Here is a 23,613-nt window from a genome sequence, read left to right as displayed (position 1 = left end):
ATTAAATCTGATGGTAACAAAGGGATTTTCTCTCCAAGGAAGTGAAGATTATATAACATTTCTGAATACAAAACTATTATGTTGTATGGTAGTGAAATAAGAGTAGACAGAATAGAGTAAGTGTAAAAGCTGCTAAAAATGATTTATGTGTGCTCAACTATATGGTACCATGAAGGCACATGGCTCAGTGATTAGAGCATCAGGCTCAGAATCGTGAGGTAGTGAGTTCAATTCCCGGACTGGGCTGTGTGTTGTGTTCTTGAACAACACATTTTATTTCACATTGCTCCAGTTCACTCTGCTGTAGAAATGAGTTGCGACATCACTGGTGCCAAGCTGTATCAGCATTTGCCTTTCCTTTGGATAACATTGGTGGTATGGAGAGGAGAGGCCGGTATGCATGGGCGACTGCTGGTCTTCCATTAACAACCTTGTCTGGACTTGTGCCTTGGAGAGGAACTTTCTAGGTGCAATCCTATTGTCATTCATGCCTAAAGGTAGGTGGCCTTCCTTATATGATACCAGTGTGTATGAACAACAGAGTGCAGGTGTGCTTAGAGAAATCGACTGCCAAGCAGAAAAGGAAAAGGCTTCAATGATATTTCATGCATATGGAAAATGACAGTCAAATGTAGAAATGGAAAAATGTTGTGAGTATAGAAGCCTGTAGAAAGAAGACCAAAGAGATGACATGGGGGGGGGGGAAGTGGGGGGGTGTGATCATAGAATGCTCAACCCTGTGAAAGAGATGAGAGAGAGTGACAACAAGTGGCAAGACACTGTCATGGAAGATATGTACCCAACCCATGTCATAATTGATGACTGGTCATAAAATGATGTCAAAGACAATACTGATGATGATGATGATGGTGATGACAACAACGACGATGACGACAGTGATGATTCTGTCGTGGACACAGTATAGAGAAAACAAGTTATGGTAAAAATTGAAATAATAAAACTTATTGATTATTAATGAAATAATAAAACTTATGGTAATAGTGATATAAAACATTGAACCACATTAAAGTGAAAACTTTCAATCGATATTATCAATGAATAAAGTGATAGGCTGATAATAACATTAATATAATGTAATTCTCAACAAAACAAAAACAATCAAATAAAATTAAAAAAATAGAAAAAAATATGAGACAGAATTCTATAAAGCATCAATGAGGATATTTCATGCATTTTTATTATATTTTTGTTTATTTACTTATTTATTTTTTGCGTGAATGACAAGTAGATTTTAGAAATAATGCAACTTAGGTTTCAAAATTATTCTCTGATGTCTCAGCAAATATTTGTGGAAGTCCAAGCTTTATCTTATAGACTATGATATAGTTCATCAGGAGAGAAAAGAAAACAGCACAAAAAATATGGAGAGGAGTGACACAAGTACCATAAATGAAGATGAGCATGGGAAAAAAAAGTCACGACAAATAGTTCAGTAGTTAATATGTAGATGCTGCTATTTAACACTAGGTTAGACCTGTTTGAGCAGATATATGATTAATGACACTCCAGCCATGATCGTTATCTTGTCTCTTTTAACCCTTAAGCATTCAGATTACTCTATCAAATGTAATGCCTGTTTTTACACATTAATCACACATTATCCTGTGGCTTTGAGATATCAATGATGTGGTTGTTCATTTTTGAATGACATTGTAGGGTAGGTGTGACGGACTAGATCTGGCCAGTAGGAACATAAAACAAGCAGAAAAGTTTGGCTGAATATGGCTGGTTTAAATGCTAAAGTGTGAAGGGTATCAAGGACTACATTGTTCAATGAAATCTGTCATTATTTAAGGCAACAGGGTGTGATTTGAGGGCAGTTTGGTTGCAATATATAGCAGTTTGAATAACTATGTTGTGGTTCACCACCTTCATTGTCATTTGTCAACATCATTTAAAATCCATTTTCCATGCTGGCATGGGTTGGACAGTTTGACAATCCAATCAGCTGCAAGATTGCTTCAAGCTCAAATGTTAGCTTTTCCAAGTCTCATCTCTCTGGTCTTCTTCAGGCTTCCATACTTGTATTGTTTGCTATTTTTACACTCAGCCATCATTTTCTATATGCACCAATTAATATCAAAGCCTTTCAATAGCCCAATGCCTTTCTTAATGCCAACCACTTTAAAGTATGTACTGAGTGCCTTTTATGTGCACCAGCACTTGCGAGGTTGCAAGACAAGAAAAGAAAAGGAAGAAAAAAAAAAGGATAAGAAAAGGGAAGAAGAAAAGGGTAGGAGATTGACAATCAGCAAACAGCAGTAAACCAAACATGTGGTATTGAGGTGTGTTTTTTTATGTTGTGAGTTCAAATACTGTTGATGTCACTTATGCCATTTAGCCTTCCCAGGTGGATAAAATGAACAACCAGTTTCACAAAATTTGTGGCCCTGAGCCAATGTTAGTGACTTCCCAATTGGTGAAACAGCAGATTTGTACAATTTTCATGAACCAGGAAAAAAAATTAAGATTATAGTATTATTAACTAGCAGTTAGAACTCAGTTTTGTGATACTGCAATATTAATTAAAATTGGTTCTTAATATATCATCATAAGTACGAAACAGAATGATAATAGCTATGCCAATTAATAGAGCATTTTTCAAATAAAATTACACCTCATTTTTTACCCATGGACCCCTTTGACTACTATTGTTTTCTGATGGATCCCAAAGCTATTCAATGTTTATAAAAAAAATTTTACATATTTCTTACAAAATTCCTATTTTCGTTTTCACATGTTAACTTGTGTAGGTTGAATTATGTAAAATGTTATATATTGCAAAACATACACCCAACGCAAAATTTTTTCAGGGATTCTTAAAGTACCATTAAGAATCTCCAATTGACTATTTTGTTGCAAGAAACCCCAAAAATCTTATATGGACCCTCAGGAGCCATATGGACCATGGTTAAGAACCATTGTTTTACGTCTTACAGGAGCTGAACATCATTTCCATACACTTAATCAAGACTTAAAGAAAAAAAGAAAAACAGCCACAAGGATTGGTCAGTCTATACCTTTGAATGGATTTCTGTACCATTTGTTTTTAGGAAAAAAAAAAAAAAGTTTGAGTCTTTGACAGAAAGAAAGAACTTCTTTGAGGTATAACATGAAGCAATTTGGGAATGAGGAAATTATTTATTTGGAGGAATACAAAAACTTAGCTAATGCTGAGAAATCCATCAAACCATTGCAGTAAAAATGTTTTGCTGGAAGTAATAATAAATGTTAAAGACAAAAAATGGAAGATTGGGGTTCATGAAAATGATTCTTATCAATAAAGGACCAATTTCCAATCCCCACTACCATCACAGACTTTATCAAGGGCGATGCGGTCTGTGCATACTACAACACTTAACCCACCAGGAGGGAAATTTGTCATATTTATTTGCGGTGGCAAATTCCCGATATTTATTTGCTGGTGTTAAGTGGATGATGCCAAACATACTGACACACACAATTGGCATCATGGAAATCAGTTGGATAGCAAAAGTGTAATACAGTAGAGATAGAGCTTTCCTGAACATTTACCTAACTGAAATAAATTGGTTCTATTTAAATAACAGTTTTTACCTCAGCAAGAATTCTCAGTAGGTGGTGTTGTCAGTCAAAACGATAAAAGGAGAGAATTTCTGTATTTCATTTGTTGTTAATGAACAACTCAACTGGCAACAACGTCATGGAAATTAGAATGACAAACAATTTGAATTATGTGAGCTAACATCAAGGAATGTATTAAGAAACTAACAGTTATGATATGACTTAACTATTTAGTAATAACAAACCACTAAAGTTCTTGCCAGTGGGAAGCTGCTCATTATTTCTCTCTCACTGTATCCACACACACACACACACTGAGAAAACACACACACACACACACACACAAATGAAACCAATCAACTTTTTCGGACATTATGTATTGGAAAACACAAATTTTCAAGTTATCTTGACCTTTATGGGCTTTTTCTTCATTTTCATCTCTCCCTCTATCTCTCTCTCTCTCTCTCACACACACACACTGTCTTTTTAACCCAATGTTTCAATCAATATGACATCAATGTAACATTCATTCTTCAGTTATTCTCAGATTGCACGAGTACACATAACAAGCTAGCTGATGATTGTTAAAACTATAGCATTTTCTGAAATACAGACATACACACATACATACATATATATATATATATATATATATATATATATATATATATATATATATATATGTATATTATATGAATGACTAAACTAAAATAAGAAAACAATAAACATAAGAGAGGCTATGAGATAGGAAAGAAAATAAATAGAAAGCAAATTGAAATGATACTTCACTTGACATTTTCTTAAATGTAATGACATTTTATGTTTAAGAAAGGATCCCTGAAAGTTTTATTAGTTACTGTAGTAATAAATCTTAAGTGTTTTCCTTCAAGTTTGTGATATCTTCAGGCATTGATTTCTGACTTTGCTTTTCCTTGTGTTTGCTTTCATTGTAATCCATTTTAATAAGCAACAAAATGGCTCAAGGTAGCTAGTTTCAAATCTCAAAGGATCTTTTGTACATACATACATATATGTATATATATATATATATATATATATATATATAAAACTTAGCATACTAAGTTGTTCTTACATTTAAGTTCATAGATCTTGTGGGAGAAATATATATATATATATATATATATATATATATTTTTTCAAGATTAAATAAAAAGAAGACAACAAACGGAAAATATGATGTACCTATGTATATATATATATATATATATATATATATATATATATATATATATACACTTTATCGTGCAGTTACTGTTAATACTTCATTTAGAGAATTAACATTGCTTGTTTTCACCTTTTCAATATCAGTGAAGAATTTCACTGGAAAAGAAGATATAAGTTTGCCAGGTTTTTGTCTCTCTCACCAAGGTCAGCAGCTGTCGGATGCCGACGAACGGAAATAACCCTGAAATCCGGATACGTTCGTGCTGCAGATCGAGGTGAGAGGGATAACTTCCCTTGGCAAACAGGACACAGTCGTGTGTCGATAAGCCAGCTGGAGGAGATGTCCTCCTGGGGCTAAAAGCAACAGTAACATCCACCCCTAGGGGTCAGCCACACTTAAGTGGCAATATACTACACTTTATCGTGCAGTTACTGTTAATACTTCATTTAGAGAATTAACATATATATATATATATATATATTTATATATTTATATATAAAGTTTTTAAAAAAAGGTGTAGTAAATAAACAAACAAACATATACTAAATACACATGTGGACAAAAAACACAGACGGTCACCAACTCTCCATCAGTTATCGGCCAGAGGGTCAAATGCAATTTCAGCCACAATCGATAATATTGCTTCCACTCTGGAAGCACCAGGAAGAAATTTGCCAGGAATGCGACCAAAATATAACAAAATGAGACAGGCTTGAGATGAGACCGTTAGTGGACAGACAAGGGAAAAAACAATAAACAGAATAAAGGCTTAGGGTCACATGAAAACAACAATTAATAATGATAATAATACATATACAAAAAAGAAAAGCCTTATGGCTGCAAGACAAGACAAAAGTGGGTAACACGAAGGAGAAATGAAAACTGTCCTAAAGGACTATAGACATGGGAGGGGTAGAGCAAGAAGCTCAGAAAATCATGACTGGTGCAGTTGAAGGCAACATGAATAAGAACAGCACCACCTTAGGTCGTCATCGGTCAGGCAATAGTGGGAGGAGGATAACGGAGAGAGAGAGAGAGAGAGAAAGAAAGAAAGGAAATTAACTCACATATATACATACACACATGCATATGTATGTTTGTATATATATATATATATATATACACACACATACAAACATATATATACACACTCACACATTTATATATATATATATATATACATATATATATATATACATATATATATATATATGATATGAGACAGCTTTCCCTTGTATGGAACATGTGACAATATTCTAGCTTTATCTGCTCTTTTAATCAAGGGCTTTTCTTTGATTTGTTTGGTGTCTTACTTTCTACATTGTTTTTGTATAAGTTCTATGCTATTTGTTTGGAATGGTGTTGTTCTGCAAACCATCAACAATGTTTCTATATTGTCATAGTGTGGTTACAGTAAAGCAAAGTGTTGCAGCCATTTTATTGGCTCTACCTAGTATTATAGAGGCAGTAAACATGCCAGCACCCTTTCGTTTTGAAGATCAGAGTAAAATTATTAATTTTGGAACCTTAGTATTGAGAAAAGAAAAATTCACCTAACACAAGAACCTGATACAGAAGATAATATTAAAACAGTCATATATTTAATACACTACATATGTAAATCTGTTCTTCTCCGACAATGGGAAGCTGTCAAACAATGTAAAAGGCATTCTGTTATAAAGACAAAGGTGGAGCAATTATTTTACCAAATTCAGAGGTGACCTACTTAGAGACAAAAATGGGCAGCAATATAAACAATACACAGAGAAAAATACAAAGACAAAAATATAATCTATTCAAATACTTGCCTCCTCAAATATTTATAAAAGATACAAATTATGGCTAACCAAAACAACTGCAAATACAATTTGCTATAATCAAACATAATGCCATATACAACTAACTTTAAACCTGTTTAAAACTCACTACAACCAACATAAGTACACATTTTGTAACATTAAATTAGTATGAGAAGTAGATAGGCACTATATGAGACAAAATAGTGCATCAACAACTAAGCAAGATCTATGGTGTAGTAGATTATTTATTTGAAAACAAAACCACATTAATAAACAGTCAGTATGAATTACAGCATGGTTACAGAAATACACGAAACAAATATTTCACCCCTATAGCATAAACAAACAGATAACCTGCATACTAAAAATTTAGCTCCACCTCATCATTGTCCCCCACAAAACTCATAGAAAATTAATAGCCCACATATGCAGTCTTCATCTCATCTTATTCCCAAATGGATAAAGGCATGGCTTGTATGAAAGTAATCAGAACATGTTTATTGCATTTGAGAGACTGTGAAGCTAGCGGGAATATTGGGAAAATGAAAGATATAGAATGAACATAACTAAAACTTTAATGAAACAAAAACATACATACACTAGTTATGTGTTCCCACAAAGCTAGTAACATTTTCATCTTTACATCTACCTCCCCTGACGTTTACGCATCATATTTGCTATCTACATCAATCTTTATGTCATCATTAATTAAATATTTAAATTAGATCAGCAAAATAATTCGTAATACCCATAACATTTCTTATCTTTTAGGTGTTACAAGTCACCATACAGATAGTAATGTTTTCTTGAAAGGGGGAAACAAAAATGGAATAAAAGGACAAATTCTGCAACTGATGAAAATGTAAGAAGGCAAACATACAAACAATTGATAAGAAAAGTGCCAATGATGATTAACTGATAAGATTTATTATATTATCATTTTCTTTATTTTCTTTCCTACTTTTTTTTTTCTCTTTCAAATTTTTCTTTTCATTTTCTGTCTTTTTTTTTTATTATCTATACAGTCTCTTACAGTTTTCCAATAAGAATCCCCTCCCAATTCCATGAAATGACTGTTCCTTCTTTGTCTTTTTGACACATAAACTTATGCACACATGCTAATATATACATGTATGTATATAAGTGTGTGCATGTTGTGTATATATAAGTGAGTATATATATATATACATACACAATGGGTTTATGTGTATGTATATAATGAGTGTATGTTTATGTGTGTGTGAGTGTGTGTATATATATATATATATATATATATATATATATATATATAAAGAGAGAGATGTTTGTATGTATGTATCAGTGAATGCATACACACAACTCTGTATAAGTGTGGGCATGCGTGTATATTGCAGGCATTATATGTGATTTTCAAATTATCAATAATATTGATAGATTACCTCACTTTCCCTGATAGTTTGAGCACTGACAAATGATGGCTTTATAGACATTTTTAAAACACACTCAGCAAAGATAGAACTATTTGAATAAGTATTCATTGATCTGTATATCACCCCAGAGACTAATTACAATAACCAGCTTGGATACACAGACACACACACACATGCATGCACATACACATGCATGCACATACACATGCATGCACATACACATGCATTGGACGTCATATGAAAGTTAGCAATGTTTGTACAGAAAGGATATGTGTTCAACTTATAAATTAAAATATAATAAAACTGATTTCTTCTAAATGGTAAAAACAAAAGAAGAAAAAATAATAACTCTCTTTCGGAATTTTTCTAATTAAATTCCCAGTATCAATTTCGAGATGGATTAGAACTGTATTTAGTTCAGATTTAATATAACAATATAACCATAGAAAAATAAACTTTTTTAGTTAAATGTTCCTAAGATATTTAGTATTCTTTTACAGTCGTTTTAATCTTTTAACATCCAGATTACTGTCGAATTTAATGCTTATTTATTCCCATTGCTTTGAACCAATTATGTACTACCTTGCAGCGTTGAGATTTCAATGATGCATCTGTTTATTTTTAGAACGACATTGTAAGGTAAGTATGAGAGGCCAGATCTGGCCTGTTTGAATATAGAGCAGGAAAAATATTTAGACCGGATATGACTGGTTTAAATGCTGAAGGGTTAATCATTGAACAGTAGTCATGCTGGAGTATCAGCTTCAGTGGTACAACTGATTAATTTTGACATCAATCTTTGATTAGTATTTAATTAATTGGTGATCAAAGGCAAAGTTGGGTGTGGGGGTCATAATTAAATACCGAAAGGTATTTTGTTCCAATGCTAAACTGAATCTGCTATCGATTCTTTTCTCTTCTGTTTTGTTTTTGTTAGCACTAATCCCCAAATCAATAGCTAAATCGAAAACTGGATAAAATTTATAAATAAGATGCCAAGATGAGAGTTTTCTTACTTGTTTAGTTAAAATAGTTGATACCTTTAATTCACAAAATTTTCAGAACAAATGTGGAAATGTCAAATCCAAAGAAACAGTTGCTGCTTAACTCCAAATCAGCCTTGATTGAGCAAAACAACACTTAAAGCTGGAAGGATACCAGATTTGGTTTCTTTTTTTAAGAATCATGTATGCATCATCATCATCATTTAGTGTACATTGTCCATGCTGGCAAGGGTTGAACGGCTTGACCAGGGCTGGTAAGCTGAGGAACTGGAGTCTGGTACAGCCCTATTATTACCTCCGCCTTAGTCAAGGCAGAGATATTGTTTTCAGTCACGTTTGCTTGCTTGTCCGTAGACAAGATATCTCAAGAACCACTGGAGGGATTCGGATTAAATTTTCAGGGATGCTTGGCTTCGTGACTGGCACAAACTGATTAGATTTTGGGATCAATCCGGTTCTGGATTATTTTTCTGTCTTTTTTTACTTAAATTTTGAGAGCAGTTGAGTTCATTTTTAGTATTCTTGTTTGTGAGAGCAGTCGAGTCTATTTCAGATATTCTCATTTTAAAAATCATCTCTGGCTAATCGTTGATAGGACGTTGGTGTTGCCTTAGCAGAGAGGCTTGCGCTCTTTGAGTGCTCGTTATTATTGAATTGTTATTAATATTATTATTAAATGTATTTTAACCCTTTTGGAGATGGAGCCTCATTTGGAGTTTTAGTGCCAAGAAGACAAAGCCCTTTTCACAAGCCCTACAGAGGGCATGCACTTATTTTTTTTTTTTTAAATCATAAAAAATAAAGCAATTACTTTACATATATAAAACTATATATATTCTTGTAGGAAATTGAATGAACTAACAAAATAAACCAATCTTCTTTGTTATTTGACTTTTTGGCCGACAGATTGGCTTTGTTGTCTCCTAAAGGTTAAAGAAATAGGTTGTCATTTGAGAGATTTATTGTTTATCTATTACTAGTTTCAGCCATTCGATTGTGGATTTGCTGGGGTATCACCTTGAAGGATTCTAGTTGAACAAATCAACCCCGGTATTTGCTTTTTAAATTAGGTATTTACTCTATTAGTCACTTTTGCTGAACCACTAGGTCACAAGGGCATAAACTAAACCAACACTGGTGGCAGTAGGGGACAAACACACATACGAGGGGGTGTTGAAAAGTTTTTGGCTTTGGGTAAAAGAAAATACAGGAGAACCAGTTAATTAGGATTTTATTCAACATATTCCCCTCTTAGGTTCACACACTCATTGCAGCAGTTCTTCAGTTTTTCTAAGACATGTAAAAGAACTCCGAAGGTTGGGTCACCAACCAGGTCTTTTGCCATAACCTTACAACTAGGAACTTTTCAGCAGCTCCTCATATACACATATATAGTGGGCTTCCACGCATTTTGACTACCACCAAGTTCACTCATAAAGCATTGATTGGCCTGAGGTTATGATGAAAAACACTTGCCCAAAGTGCTGTGCAGTGGAACTGAACATGAAACCACATGGTTTCAAAAAGTGCTTTTTAACCATGCCTGCACCTATTTCTAACAAATTGGGTGACTGCATAAACATTCTTTTACTGGTTCAGAAGTGGAGCAGTTACTAGCAAAATAATATATGCTAACTATAATTAGTAAAATAAACTGTTTTTAACAAAGGGTGTTAATAAGGGTTACATCTACATGACTCCAAAGCTAAAAACAGCAACAAGATTATTCAAACTGCTAGAAGTAGCATCTAACCCTCCCTCTCAAATCATATCCTACAGTCTCATGATAGAAACGTTATATTAGATGGTGTAATCAAAGATACACCAAAAGGCGGTGTCTGTAAAAAAGGCAGAATGGTCATGACTAGAATATTTTCGCCCCGAGTTCCCTGGATTATGGCTAAGACAGCGTTAAACAGTAATAGCAAGCACAACTACCGTCATCACAGCAATCAAGGCTTAAATAGAAATAGTTTATAAAACATATGCCAACAAATCTAAGAACAGCAATCTATACAGTAAACTAAAGATTCTGAAGAGCAAAGCAACATCTACAGTAAGCAAACATCGAAACCTAACAGGAAAACAAAATGCTTGATAAATTATAATTAATAACACACAACAGGAAGCAGCAGTATTGGAAATCTTTAGATTTACAAAGTAACATCACAACGTAGGCATTGCAAATCTATTTATTACATGAGCAATATAAGGTAATTCATGTTATCCTAGACAGTATAAATTCACTAATGTCAACTGTATTAAATATATCTACTAAACAAATGTAAATAAAATCTGCGATCAGAATATATGCCCCATTTTTATATGAGATTAAGTTATGCAATAATAATGAGAGAAACCATTGCGGTGGTCGTTATGCAATGATATTAGTAAACAGAAATAAAGCACAAGGTAAATCTATATAATAAATAACAAAAATGTATAATTTAGTAGTAAATACATAAAGGAACAAGGCAATTGCAACTGAAGGTGGTCAATCCTTTCTTTTGAGAAAATTAAAACCTTTCCAACATTGTATCAGGTGTTGACTCAATAGATTGTATGGCAACATCTAAATACTATACTAAAAGATTGCATTGGGAATTGAAAGCACGGACCGGAATAACTTTACATAATGGTTTAGGTAATGAGATAGATTTGGCAGAGCTAATAATTTCATTTCAAATAATATGAGAGAGAGAGAGAGAGAGAGAGAGAGAGAGAGAGAGAGAGAGAGAGAGAGAGAGAGAGAGAGGGGACAGAGAGAAGGAGAGAGAGAGAGATAGAAAGAGACAGAGAGAGAGAGAGAGATAGAAGGAGAGAGAGTTGAAATAGTGTTTTACATTATTATAGGTTTCTTTTCTTTGTTTGATTCTACTAATTACCAAGTGTACTGCATCAGTCAGCCCTGTATATAATATGCCAGAAAAGATAGGATGGTCATAGCTACAACATCAGTCAGGACCATCCTATCAATATGATTTTGTTTCAGAAAACCATAGCAGCTGTCAGCAAATGTTGTTAGTAAGTGTGTTTAGTTTAGAAATTATTTGCAGTGAAGAAAATTCATATAATATAGAATTCCCACTTAAATGTGGACGCTCTATTAGAACAAGTATCTATGAGATACCATGGTGTCTATTAGATACCAAGTATCAATTAGATAGCATGGTATCTATTAGATATCATGAGAAAAACTCTCATATAGGCTTTAGTTGCAAAATACACACTTGTTTGTATCACTAGCACCAAGATCACCAGATCACATGATTTTGAGCTTTCTTGGTCAACCGCTAGAGATACCAGCAACTCACCTTTCTGCCAGTGACATATAGAAAATCAGTGCTAGAGCAGGCAGTGGTGTCGTAATTAGCCAGCGAGCAACTATTGAAAACACTTCATGGATTGATCTTGTAAAATACTTACTTGCATGTATTGGTAAATATCATAACAGAACTGGTGGGATGATCTTCTGTGTATTGATCAACAATGTGGACCATGTATGCATCTTTCATGTCAGCTGGTGTCAGTACATATGTTTGTTTCAATTGTTCGACAGTTGCCACACTGAAATCAAAGGAAAGACAGCAATTAAAGCTTCATCATCATCATCATCATCATAATCATCGTTGTTATTGAATATCTATTTTCCATGCTGGCATTAGTTCAATGGTTCAACAAGAATTGGCAAGCCAGAGCACTGCCAGTTTCCAATGACTGCTTCAGCATGGAAACCATGCCAAAGTAGACATTGGAGTGTGCCTCTTAACAACAAACGCTTTATAGAGTGAACTGGGTGCTTTTTACATGGCACCAACACCAATGAGGTCACCAAATAACTTACAAGATAAAACTTCCTCAACTAATTGAGAAATGTGGCTTTATACCAAGTGAAGAGAGTTTTACAATATGACAGAAGGACAGGAACTGGTGTTTTGCTGTGGGAGAGATACATCTTTGTTCCAGTTGGGAAAGAGAGAAGCTGGTGTTGAAGATGTGTCAAAGCATACCATCAAATTTATAGGAAGATGACTACAAGAGAAGCAGTAAAGTGAATTAGACTGGGTGACCACCGGCTTTGAAACAGTTTATGCAAGTTTCCAGTGCAATACCAAATATACATTTATATTCTTGCAATGTGTAAGGTAATTAATTTTATGTTGTAAGGGAGAAACAGACAACAGCATCCTTGCATATTATTCTCCTTGCCAAAGAAACTCCTTTCTGCCAAGAAATACAATTGTTTTACACTAATTCATTTATAAAATGGATCAACATGATATATCCATTGTAGAACCATCATGGAACATTACCTTCTTTTTTTTCCTTGACAAAGGACCAAAGTTCATTGTATTAAACTGTTCTCTGATTTTCTCATACCAGTGCAAAATTAAATACACTACATTGCTATTTGTTTGTTTTCTATTCTAAGTATGGTTTTGTAGTTGAAAAGGTCGTTTTGCAACCAGCATATGGTTTTTGGATTCAGTCCCACTGGGCAGCACCTTCAACAGATATCTTCTACAGTAGCCTCTTACCGATTAATGTCTATGAGGCATACACAGACAGACAGACACACACACGTTTATGTGTTTGTCCCCCACCATTACTCGACAACTAATGTTAGTCTGTTTACAACCCCAAAGAGATCAATAGAAGAAGTACCAGGCGTAAAAAAGTAAGTACCAGGATTGATTTGTTCAACTAAACTCTTTAAGGCAATGCCCCAGAAAAGCTTCAGCCCAATGGCTCCAACAAGTAAACAATAAAAGATAGCAGATTGCATGATATTTCCATTCCAGGATCTCCATATTCTCATAAATTTTCCATCTCATCACATCTAATGTTTTGTTCTGAAAAAATTGAAATGTTTGTCAAAATGGATAGGTTGTTTTCCTCATTGGCTCTGATTACAGGGTCTTTGCATTGATCTCTTTATGAATCTAAATCAGTGGTTCTCAACTGGGGTCCATATAAGATTTTAGGGGTCGATGCAACAAAATACTAAATTGGGGATCCACAGAAGCATTTTAATGGTTCCTGAAAATATTTTGCTTTAGATGTCTATATTGGTATGCATTGCAAGAAACAGCTTGGTTTCTTTCTCTAACATTTTACATACTTCAACCTACACAAGCGAATGTGTGAAAAATAAAATGGGAATTTTGAAAGAAGTTTCTATAAAATTAGTTTTTAAACATCAAATGGCGATGGGGATACACCAGAATAAAATAGTAATCAAAGGGGTCCATAGATAAAAAAAAATGGCTGAGAAACCCTGATCTAAATAAACATATCCCATCACAAATACAAGTGTTATATATAGTTACGATTGTTATATAACAAATGGTGTGTATATATATGCAACATATTTTCTATTTTGACTTGAAAGTAAGTTATTCAGTCCTGAAAGATTAAGTCAATGAGAGAACCGTTACATATATGTTCAACTTTCTAGAAAGAATATCCAAAGCTATCTCAAATTACAACATACTGTCCCACATAAGAACAGGAGATACTGCAGTCCCTCCACTACACACACACGCACACTGAAAAAGACGAGGATGGTCACAATCGGAATGCCCTTGATTATAAACAGCAAGAACAAATGCAAGTCAGCAAAAAAGCCTAAGCTCAGAATGTTGGAAACACCAGTCAAACTTTCTCATCTCCCACTCCACAGTCTTACAAAAGGAAGGATGTACTAAATGCTGCAGTCCTAGAATATACTGATACTGAATAAACAAGACAGTCAAGACTGTAATGCCTTTGACCATAGTCTCTAGCATGAAGGTTAACCAAGGGTTAACCCATTAGCTTTTAGACTGGCCACATCTGACCCAATTATTCTATCTATTTTATGTCCTAACTGGTTAGATCTGACCCCTCAGACCTACCTTACTATGCCATTCTACAAACAATCACATCACTGAAATCTCAAAACTACAATAAAATGGATGATTAACCTAAAACAATGCAAATAAATAAGCATTGTATTTGACAGAGTAATCTGAATACGAAAGGGTTAAACAGCAATAACATGTGAAAATATTCCATAAGTCAGAGATGAAGAAGTCTATTGTTTGTTATCTTTTTATGCCAACAGCAAACACTAACGCTGACATTAATTTCTTGTTTAGTTATTTAGTCTTTGTAGTTTGTATAATTAGCATCAAGGAATTGACTCTGCATAGTTATTATAGAACTTATGTTTCTGACTGCAGCCAAGAGCTTTTCTGCTATTATTGACTTCCATACTGGCTCTCTTTACCTCTGTTCAGTCTTGTAGATCACTGATCAAGTCGAAACGTTTTTCTCCATTTGTTTCAATGTTAATATATTTTTTATCAAAGTCTTTCTTCTTAAGTACAACATATCATATTGTTTCCTTATATAGAGAAAAGCAAACACAATTATTTCCTTTAATATGTTTAACAGTTTCCTTTGTTCTCTTTTGACTCAACTACATCTACTTTATAATAGTTGTCTATTTGTATCACGCTTCATCTTCCTAGTATCATATTGTAAGTAGATAGTATCTATTATCTTTCCCAGACATTCTTTCAGTTATTACACTGCTCAGTATTTATTCACAGTAAGAAAAGAAAATTAAAAAATTAAAAATCTTATGTCTCTGAAAACTTACACTCCTAAAAATTATAAAAATGTGAAACCGGTTAAATGCATTACTGTAAATATAAAACTTCTCATATACTCTCAGTGCAATTTCAATTTCTGTACTACTACTTGTAAATATATATATATATATATATATATATATATATATATATACATATGTGTGTGTGTGTGTGCCGGTGGTATGTAAAAAGCACCCACTACACTCTCGGAGTGGTTGGCGTTAGGAAGGGCATCCAGCTGTAGAAACTCTGCAAGATCAGACTGGAGTCTGGTGTAGCCATCTGGTTCGCCAGTCCCCAGTCAAATCGTCCAACCCATGCTAGCATGGAAAGCGGACGTTAAATGATGATGATGATGATGATATATATTTTCCTCCTAGACAGCATTGCATGAACACATTGGGTTTCAAATCATGTTATTAGATTGTAGGATACACGCACTTCTGTCTTCTTTCTTATCGTCAGCTACAAACACCAAATCTGCTCTTCACAGCTTGAGTAGTACAATTTGTGCTTAATAGTCTTGAGAGAGAATTCTCCTCTTAGACAACGTTTGAAACACATAAAAACTAGAAGTAGTTGATAGCTTCCATTACCTAGGTGACAAAGTCAGTAGCAGAGGTGGATGCTCTGAGAGCATAGCTGCTACAACAAGAATAGCCTGGGCAAAGTTCAGGGAGCTCCTACTTCTGCTGTCGTACAGAGTGAAAAGTAGACTGCATGATGCCACTCCTGCACCTTTTGGTTTTTTTTTTTTCATTACCTAGCATGACTTTCAATAGTATCAAGTTTTCTCTTTGCATTTACTTTCATACATTTTCCCAACCTCAGTTCAATATAATTTTATCAAGTAAAACTGTGTACTGCCTGCAGAAATGTTTCTAGTTGTTTCCATTTGAAGTAGTTTATATAGAAAAGGAATGGAGTAAGGGAGATCGCTTACACTGCTACACGGCAGTGAAACATGGGCTGTGACTGCTGAGGACATATGTAGGCTTAAAAGAAATGAAGCTAGTATGCTCCGCTGGATGTGTAACGTCAGTGTGCATACACGACAGAGTGTAAATGCCCTGAGAGAAAAGTTGGACAAAAGAAGCATCAGTTGTGTTCAAGAGAGATGACTGCGCTGGTATAGTCATGTGATGCATATGGATGAGGACAGCTATGTGAAGACATGTCACACTCTAACAGTGGAGAGAAACCATGGAAGAGGTAGACCCAGGAAAACATGGGATGAGGTGGTGAAGCATGACCTTTGAATGATGGGCCTCAGAGAGGCAATGACAGGCAACCAAAATGTTTGGAGATATGCCATGCTTGAGAAGATCCGGCAAGCCAAGTGAGATCGTAATTGTGGCCAATGCCAGTGTCGCGTAGCTGGCCCGTTTAAAAGCATCCTTCAATTGTTGGGCACTATGCTGTGCTTGTGAAGACCTGTTGAACCGAGTGAAATCATAGCTGTGGCTGATGCCAGTGCTGGCTGACTGGCACCCATGCCAGAGGTACATCAAAATCACTATTTGAGTGGCGCCAATGCTAGTGCCACCTGACTGCCTCCCATGCTGGTGGCATGTAAAAAGTACTATTCGAGCATGGCCAATGCCAATGCTGCTTGACTGGCACCTAAAACCACCCACTACACTCTTGGAGTGGCACATAAAACCACCCACTACACTCTTGGCATTAGGAAGGGTATCCAGCTGTAGAAACCTTGCCAAATCAGATCGGAGCCTGGTGCAGCCACCCGCCTTGCCAGTTCGCAGTGAAACTGTCCAACCCATGCCAGCATTGTTGCTATTATCATTATTACTATTATTACTACTATTAAGGCAGTGAGCAAATAAAATCATTAGCATGCCAGGCTAAATGCTTAGCAACATTTCGTTCGTCTTTACATTCTGAGTTCAAATTCTGCAGAGCTCAACTTTGCCTTTCATCCTTAAGTACTAGTGAAACAGTGGGGCCAATGTAATCAACTAGTCTCCTCCCACAAAATTTCAGGCCTTGCACCTCTAGTACTGGGATTATTACTATTATTATTGCTGCTGTTGTTGTTGTTTTTGTTGTCGTTGTTGTACAAAATTTCAAGCCTTGTGCCTATGGTAAAAAGGTTTATTATTATTATTATTATTATTATTATTACTACTACTGAAGAGGTGAGCTGGCAGATTTGTTGGCAAGCTGGAAAACATGCTTAGCGGCATTTTGTCCGTGTTTACATTCTGAGTTCAAATTCTGCCGAGGTCAACTTTACTTTTTATCCTTTCGGGGGTCAATGAATTAATAGTAGCTGAGCACTGGAGTCAATATAATTAAATTTCAAGTTTTCTACCTATAGTATAAAGGACTGCTGTTTTTGATGTTGTTTTTCTTCTTCTCGAGATTATTATTATTATTATTATTATTATTATCATTATTAAGGCGAAGAGCTGGCAGAATCAGTAGCATGCTGAGTAAAATGCTTAGTGACATTACATCCATCTTTATGTTCTGAGTTCCAATGCCACCATGATCAATTTAATCCCCTCCCGCCAAAATTCAGGCCTTGTGCCTATAGTAGAAAAGGTTATTATTATTATTATTATTATTACTATTACTATTATTATTATTAACAGTATCCAGGTTCAGAATGCATTGTTATTTAGTTATTCAGGCAAGAACATCATTCAAGAAACCTTTGTTACTTAGAATCCAAAAGGATTTATCTGTCCAAATCTCAAGAGTACAGACAAGTAATAAAATGTAACTTTAGAGAGGTAGAATTCAGTGCAATTCCATGAATTCTAAGGAACACAAGAACACAAGGATTGCCCACCAATTGTTATTGATTTAACATTCGTATTCAATTCAACGAACAGGATTCAAATTTAGAAATGTCCATCAATGACATGTTTGTAAATTATGCAGCAGCCCTCTATTTCCTACCCTACCAAACATGTCCATAGTAAAACTAATCCCAGTCAGGTTAGAAGCAAGATTTTAAAGACAAAAGTCTAAAGAAACTCGTAACAATATCTGTGCTTCTGTCATATTTCTATTGCTCTCTCTTATTCTCTATCTTTCCTCCTCTTTCTCAAAGTTTACAGAATACAATTATTAATAACATGTTTTTTTAAAAAACTCAAGAGCATTATGCTGCAGATTTATAGCTCCCAGACCTAAATCTTGCGCATGACAATAAGCTTTCTTACACTCCCTAGTTTGTAAATTATTCTACTTCTTTCTTCACAATGAGCCGTTAGCATTAGCAATTATTGTAAACAACAATGTGTCAAATGCAAGTGTCTAAATTTGCATACAGAAACATTTATAAAGCTTTTTAAAAGGAAAAAATACATAAAAGAGGGAAAATGGATGTTGGTTGATTTATTGTGTATAATAATAAATTTATATATTTCTCTTGAGCAGAAGATAATAACAAAATAGTTCTTTTGGTAACATCTAAATGCCTACAAAGTCAACATTTAAATGAGTTTCCTTGAAAGAAATTTAATAAGATGTTAACAGAGCTAAATGAATATTTTCGTAAATGATGTTTTTTCAGTCCCTGCCTCTCTGTATGTTTTCTTGTTCATACAATAAAGGATCCAATCTTTCACCTTTAAAACAAGACATCCTATTATTACATTGACAATAGAAAACCTGAAAATACAAAGTTATGGAAGCTGAATGTCAAAGGGGCTAAACTGAAGACCTATATGATAAAGAGTTCAAACTCCATCTTCAGCCATGTGTATCAATAAAAAATTAAAAAATTAAAAACACACCCTATAACTAATTTCAGTGCACTTATTCATATATATAATTGTGTATTTGTCCAACCATACATAAAAATAACTCTATGGAGTTAGAACTCTATTTAGAATGTGCCAGCCTGTGGAGACTGGTTTTAAAAGTGACTGTTTCAGCCCAATTTATAACTTCAATTTCTTTCAGATATTATAGATTACATTCTTTTATATAACAAAGAAAGAATTTCCTTTTCCAATCGAAGCTAGTAAATCTATTCCAAGTGTAACCTAATTTATAAAATATTCATTATAAATTGTCAAAACAATTCCAATTATTCACTCATTTGGAATTTTGTTGCATCATCATCATCATCATTGTCGTTTAATGTTCGCTTTCCATGCTGGCATGGGTTGGATGGTTTGACTGAGGACTGGCAAGCCAGGAGGCTGCACTGGGCTTCAAACTGATTTGGCAAGGTTTCTACAACTGGATGCCCTTCCTAATGCCAACCACTCCGAAAGTGTAGTGAGTGCTAAATTCAAATATTTGGAATTTATGGCAGAAAATATATTAAAAACACTTCCTGACTTTCATATGACATAATAGATGTAATAATGATGATGAGGACAATGATGGCTGCTGCTGCCGTTGTTTTGACGTTTACTTTTCCATGCTCACATGGGTTAGATGGCATTCATTGCGGCAAAATGCAAGCAATGCTAAATATCAGGAATGACAATAACAGTTGAAACAGGACAAACCACGTAAGCAAATAGAAAAAGAATTTAAAGTTAACATTAAAACACCGGAAAGGAATAAACACCTTCGCAATAATATATAAAACCATATTAAACAGAAAATTACTTAGAAATGGAATGCCTATTGCACTAAGTTATAAACAAAATTCTATGATACTCAATGTCACATATTACAAATCAGAGTTTTACAAACAAAAATACAGAGTCTTCTCTATAAATTGACCATATCAAGTGTATTCATACAAAATGCTTATTTCTTAAAAATTTACTTTGGTGATGGGCCAAGTACATCCTTTTGTTTAACATTACCATCAAGGCTCCTTTAGTAGAATCTGCTCTGTTGCAAGTTTTGAGACTCATGGTTCCCCCATTTCTATATATTTCCTGTAGAATGAAGGATCTGGTGATACTTAAGCTGCATACTGACCACATCTGTTTCATTAGTCTATGAGGGACTCAAATGTTTCGGAATAGTCCCTTGGTACGAACATGCCTGAGACTGCTTTTGGGGCAATAATACAAACTTCCTCTTTAAAGAAACCTACATCAAAACTTTACATAATAATTTTTGTTTCAAATACCATTTTAATAATGACAAAGTTATTTTATTAAAGTCCTCCTTACTTTCAAAATTATATGAAACAAAGGTAGTGGATCTCAACAGAAATATGGTAATACAAGGATTAAAACAGCAAACCAAAACAAACAAACAAAAAAACTCTAAAAGGAGGAAGGAGAGATGGTAGTCATAAGCTTAACTGTAGTTCTCTCAGACTGGTGAGGTTGACAGTGATATTGTTTAATCTAGTCTTGCATTGGTTCATGATTCTAGAGAAGCACATGATCATGAATGGTGTTCCAGTTCTGGAGATACAAACGGACTGGATAATTTGATACATGAAGAGGGGAATTGAGGTAATACATGGCAGAGATGACAAGAAGATGAAAAGTTGGTGTCTTGGGTGATACACAACCTGCTATTTTCCAGAGATAAGAAGCATTTTGTTAACTGAGTGGCTGAGTGGTTGTCATGTGCTAATGAAGGAACATTTTCTTGGTCACATCCAAAACAAGGAAGCATCTTTTTTAATGTAGGATGCCTCGTTGCTTTGCTTTGGATGTGGTTTAGAATGTTTGCACCTGTATAAATTACATCAGCCCAAATATGCAGATGATACACCTAAAGGATATTGAAACGACACTGATAGTGTTGAGTAATTAAAATCAGTGCTTTAGAGATTGAGAGGATAAGATATGGAGATCGACAAGATGAATATCAAACCAACAAGGAAACCTCATCATGTTGGATCAACCTATTAAAAATAACAATCAATATTTTGACACACCATGTTGTATGAAGTGAAAAAAAAAAAAAAAAACGTGCGATAGGCTACAATATTTTCGACTACAGATCTGCTTCATTAGGGCTGACATGAGGCCAAGCAACAAGCCAATATGCCAAGAGTGAAATCAATTAATCATGTCTCTCTTTATAATATTCACTTTGGCAGTGGTATCAAGTCAAAATTAATCTTTACCATTAACAACAACAGCAAAAATAATAATAGTAATAATAATAATATTATCATCATCACCATTGTATTTGTAAATATTGCTTTAATCTACGGAGGTTAGCTAAAATATCCATATCATTACCATATCACTGCTCTCTCCTCTTCATTCCCACATACTATGACTGATATTAGACATGCTTTAGAATATGTGATGTTGCTTGCTATATCTCTGTTTTGCTTCGCTGACACTGAGGTCTTCAAATAAATTTAACTAAACTGAAATCAATGATGACAATGATGACGGTGATAAATCTAAGAGAGGTAATGAAGATGATAGAGATGACGATGATGATGACAATATTTCTTTTTTTTCTTAATAAAAATATTTAAAAAAAGCAGGTTCAATCCCTGTTGATAATTGAAATTAAATTTTACTCACATCAATTTTATAGCTGGCTAATAAAGATTAAAACAGAAAATATAAAGATGTTGATGATGAATACAACCAGCTGAGTCTACTTATATATCTGACCCAAAACTAAAAGGCAGCAATTATTAAAAGGAAGAACCTATTTAAGAATTTACCAAAAAAATAATAAATAAATAAAACCAGGTCACACACACTGTCCTACAAAATACAAGATCACATAAAAATTATATTATCAATTCTGTTATATCTACTTTAAATAATATGGTCTGTTTCTGAGCACTTGAATAAAATGCATAAACCCAATTAGAAAATTGCAGTAAAACTGCTTTCTCTAGTAATAAAAGTTCACTTTTATCTATCATACTTCTTTCTTTCATTTTCTGTTTTTTCAAATATTTTTTTTTGTTTTGTTTTCAGCCAAGTAGACAACGGAGAGAAAACAAACAAAAACAAAAAGAACAAGTCATTTTAGCCAGTCGATGGAATTACCACATAGTATGCATTAACATCCAAGCAGCCTGCCACAGGGGGTAGAACTGCATGAAGTAAGTAACAGCAATTTTTCAATGAAGTTTTAACTTACCTCTTGAACTTAATGGAAACTATCGACATAAACTGACCTTGTGCGAAGAATAGATTTCAAAAGTAATGAATAAGTAGGGCAAAATAAAGTGGGCATTCTTATTGCAACATCACTTAACAATAGCAATAAAACATAAAATGGACAAACAGATCCAAGCTTGCTACCTTCCTGTCTGATGTCTTAGGGCTTAGAGCTTTTCAGTTTTTTTCTCTTTAGTATTTTCTTCTGTTCTTTTGGAGAACAAAACCGTTAGTAAATGGCATGCAATCCAAAAATACAATAAAATTAGAATACAACTTAACTAACTATATTGGTAAATTCAGTTTTATTTTATTTCATGACTTTCACACATTTACATACATATAAAAATGTATGTGTATGTGTGTGTTTGTAGTGGCAAATTATATATATATATATATATATATATATATATATATATATATATATATATATATATATAAAATAATAAAATGACTGGCTTATACCTGGTAGCTTATTGGTAAAGCACAGTCACTTTCAGTGTTCAATATGTATATAATAAATTGGCTGCTTTTCTTTACATGAAATGAAAAGATATAGTGTAGAGCTGTTATTTCAATGAGTTATATTTATTTATCACCCAAAGAGACACATCTGCACTGTTGGATGCTCCTGAACCAGTTGTTAAGTATCCCACTCGTGAGGGATTGATGCTACATGTGTTGATTAATAGTAGTGATTAATAAAAATTCTTGTATCTTCCATCTTTCATTTACCATATATATATATATATATATATATATATATAGACACACACACATAATTTTTCTTCATATATATATATATATATATATATATATATATCAAAATCAAATAATAAGCAACACGGATTTCAAAAGTGATTGCAGTACGCACGTTTCATGCTACTTCAATTTATTTAAGTAATGTGAGCATTACCTTAAATGCAATATGAAGAGCAATCTTCAGCTGCACGAAAAAATGTAGAAAAAAAAAAGA

At 34.0% G+C, this 23,613-nt stretch overlaps 1 protein-coding gene across 1 annotated transcript in view; it reads right to left on the bottom strand.

Moving 5' to 3' along the window:
• Window positions 1–23,613, bottom strand: part of LOC106878420 (putative ATP-dependent RNA helicase DDX49) — a 652,269-nt gene that overhangs the window by 165,482 nt on the left and 463,174 nt on the right. The window contains exon 6 of the mRNA XM_052976052.2: window positions 12,389–12,529. Coding sequence (XP_052832012.2) covers window positions 12,389–12,529 — 141 coding nt within the window. The remainder of the gene's footprint in view (window positions 1–12,388; window positions 12,530–23,613) is intronic.

The sequence above is a fragment of the Octopus bimaculoides genome, chromosome 2, assembly GCF_046866305.1.
Source record: "Octopus bimaculoides isolate indiv1 chromosome 2, ASM4686630v1, whole genome shotgun sequence".
Taxonomy (NCBI): Eukaryota; Metazoa; Mollusca; class Cephalopoda; order Octopoda; family Octopodidae; genus Octopus; species Octopus bimaculoides.
Note: the sequence above shows the minus strand (reverse complement) of the source record. Positions and strands in the feature narration are given on the sequence as shown.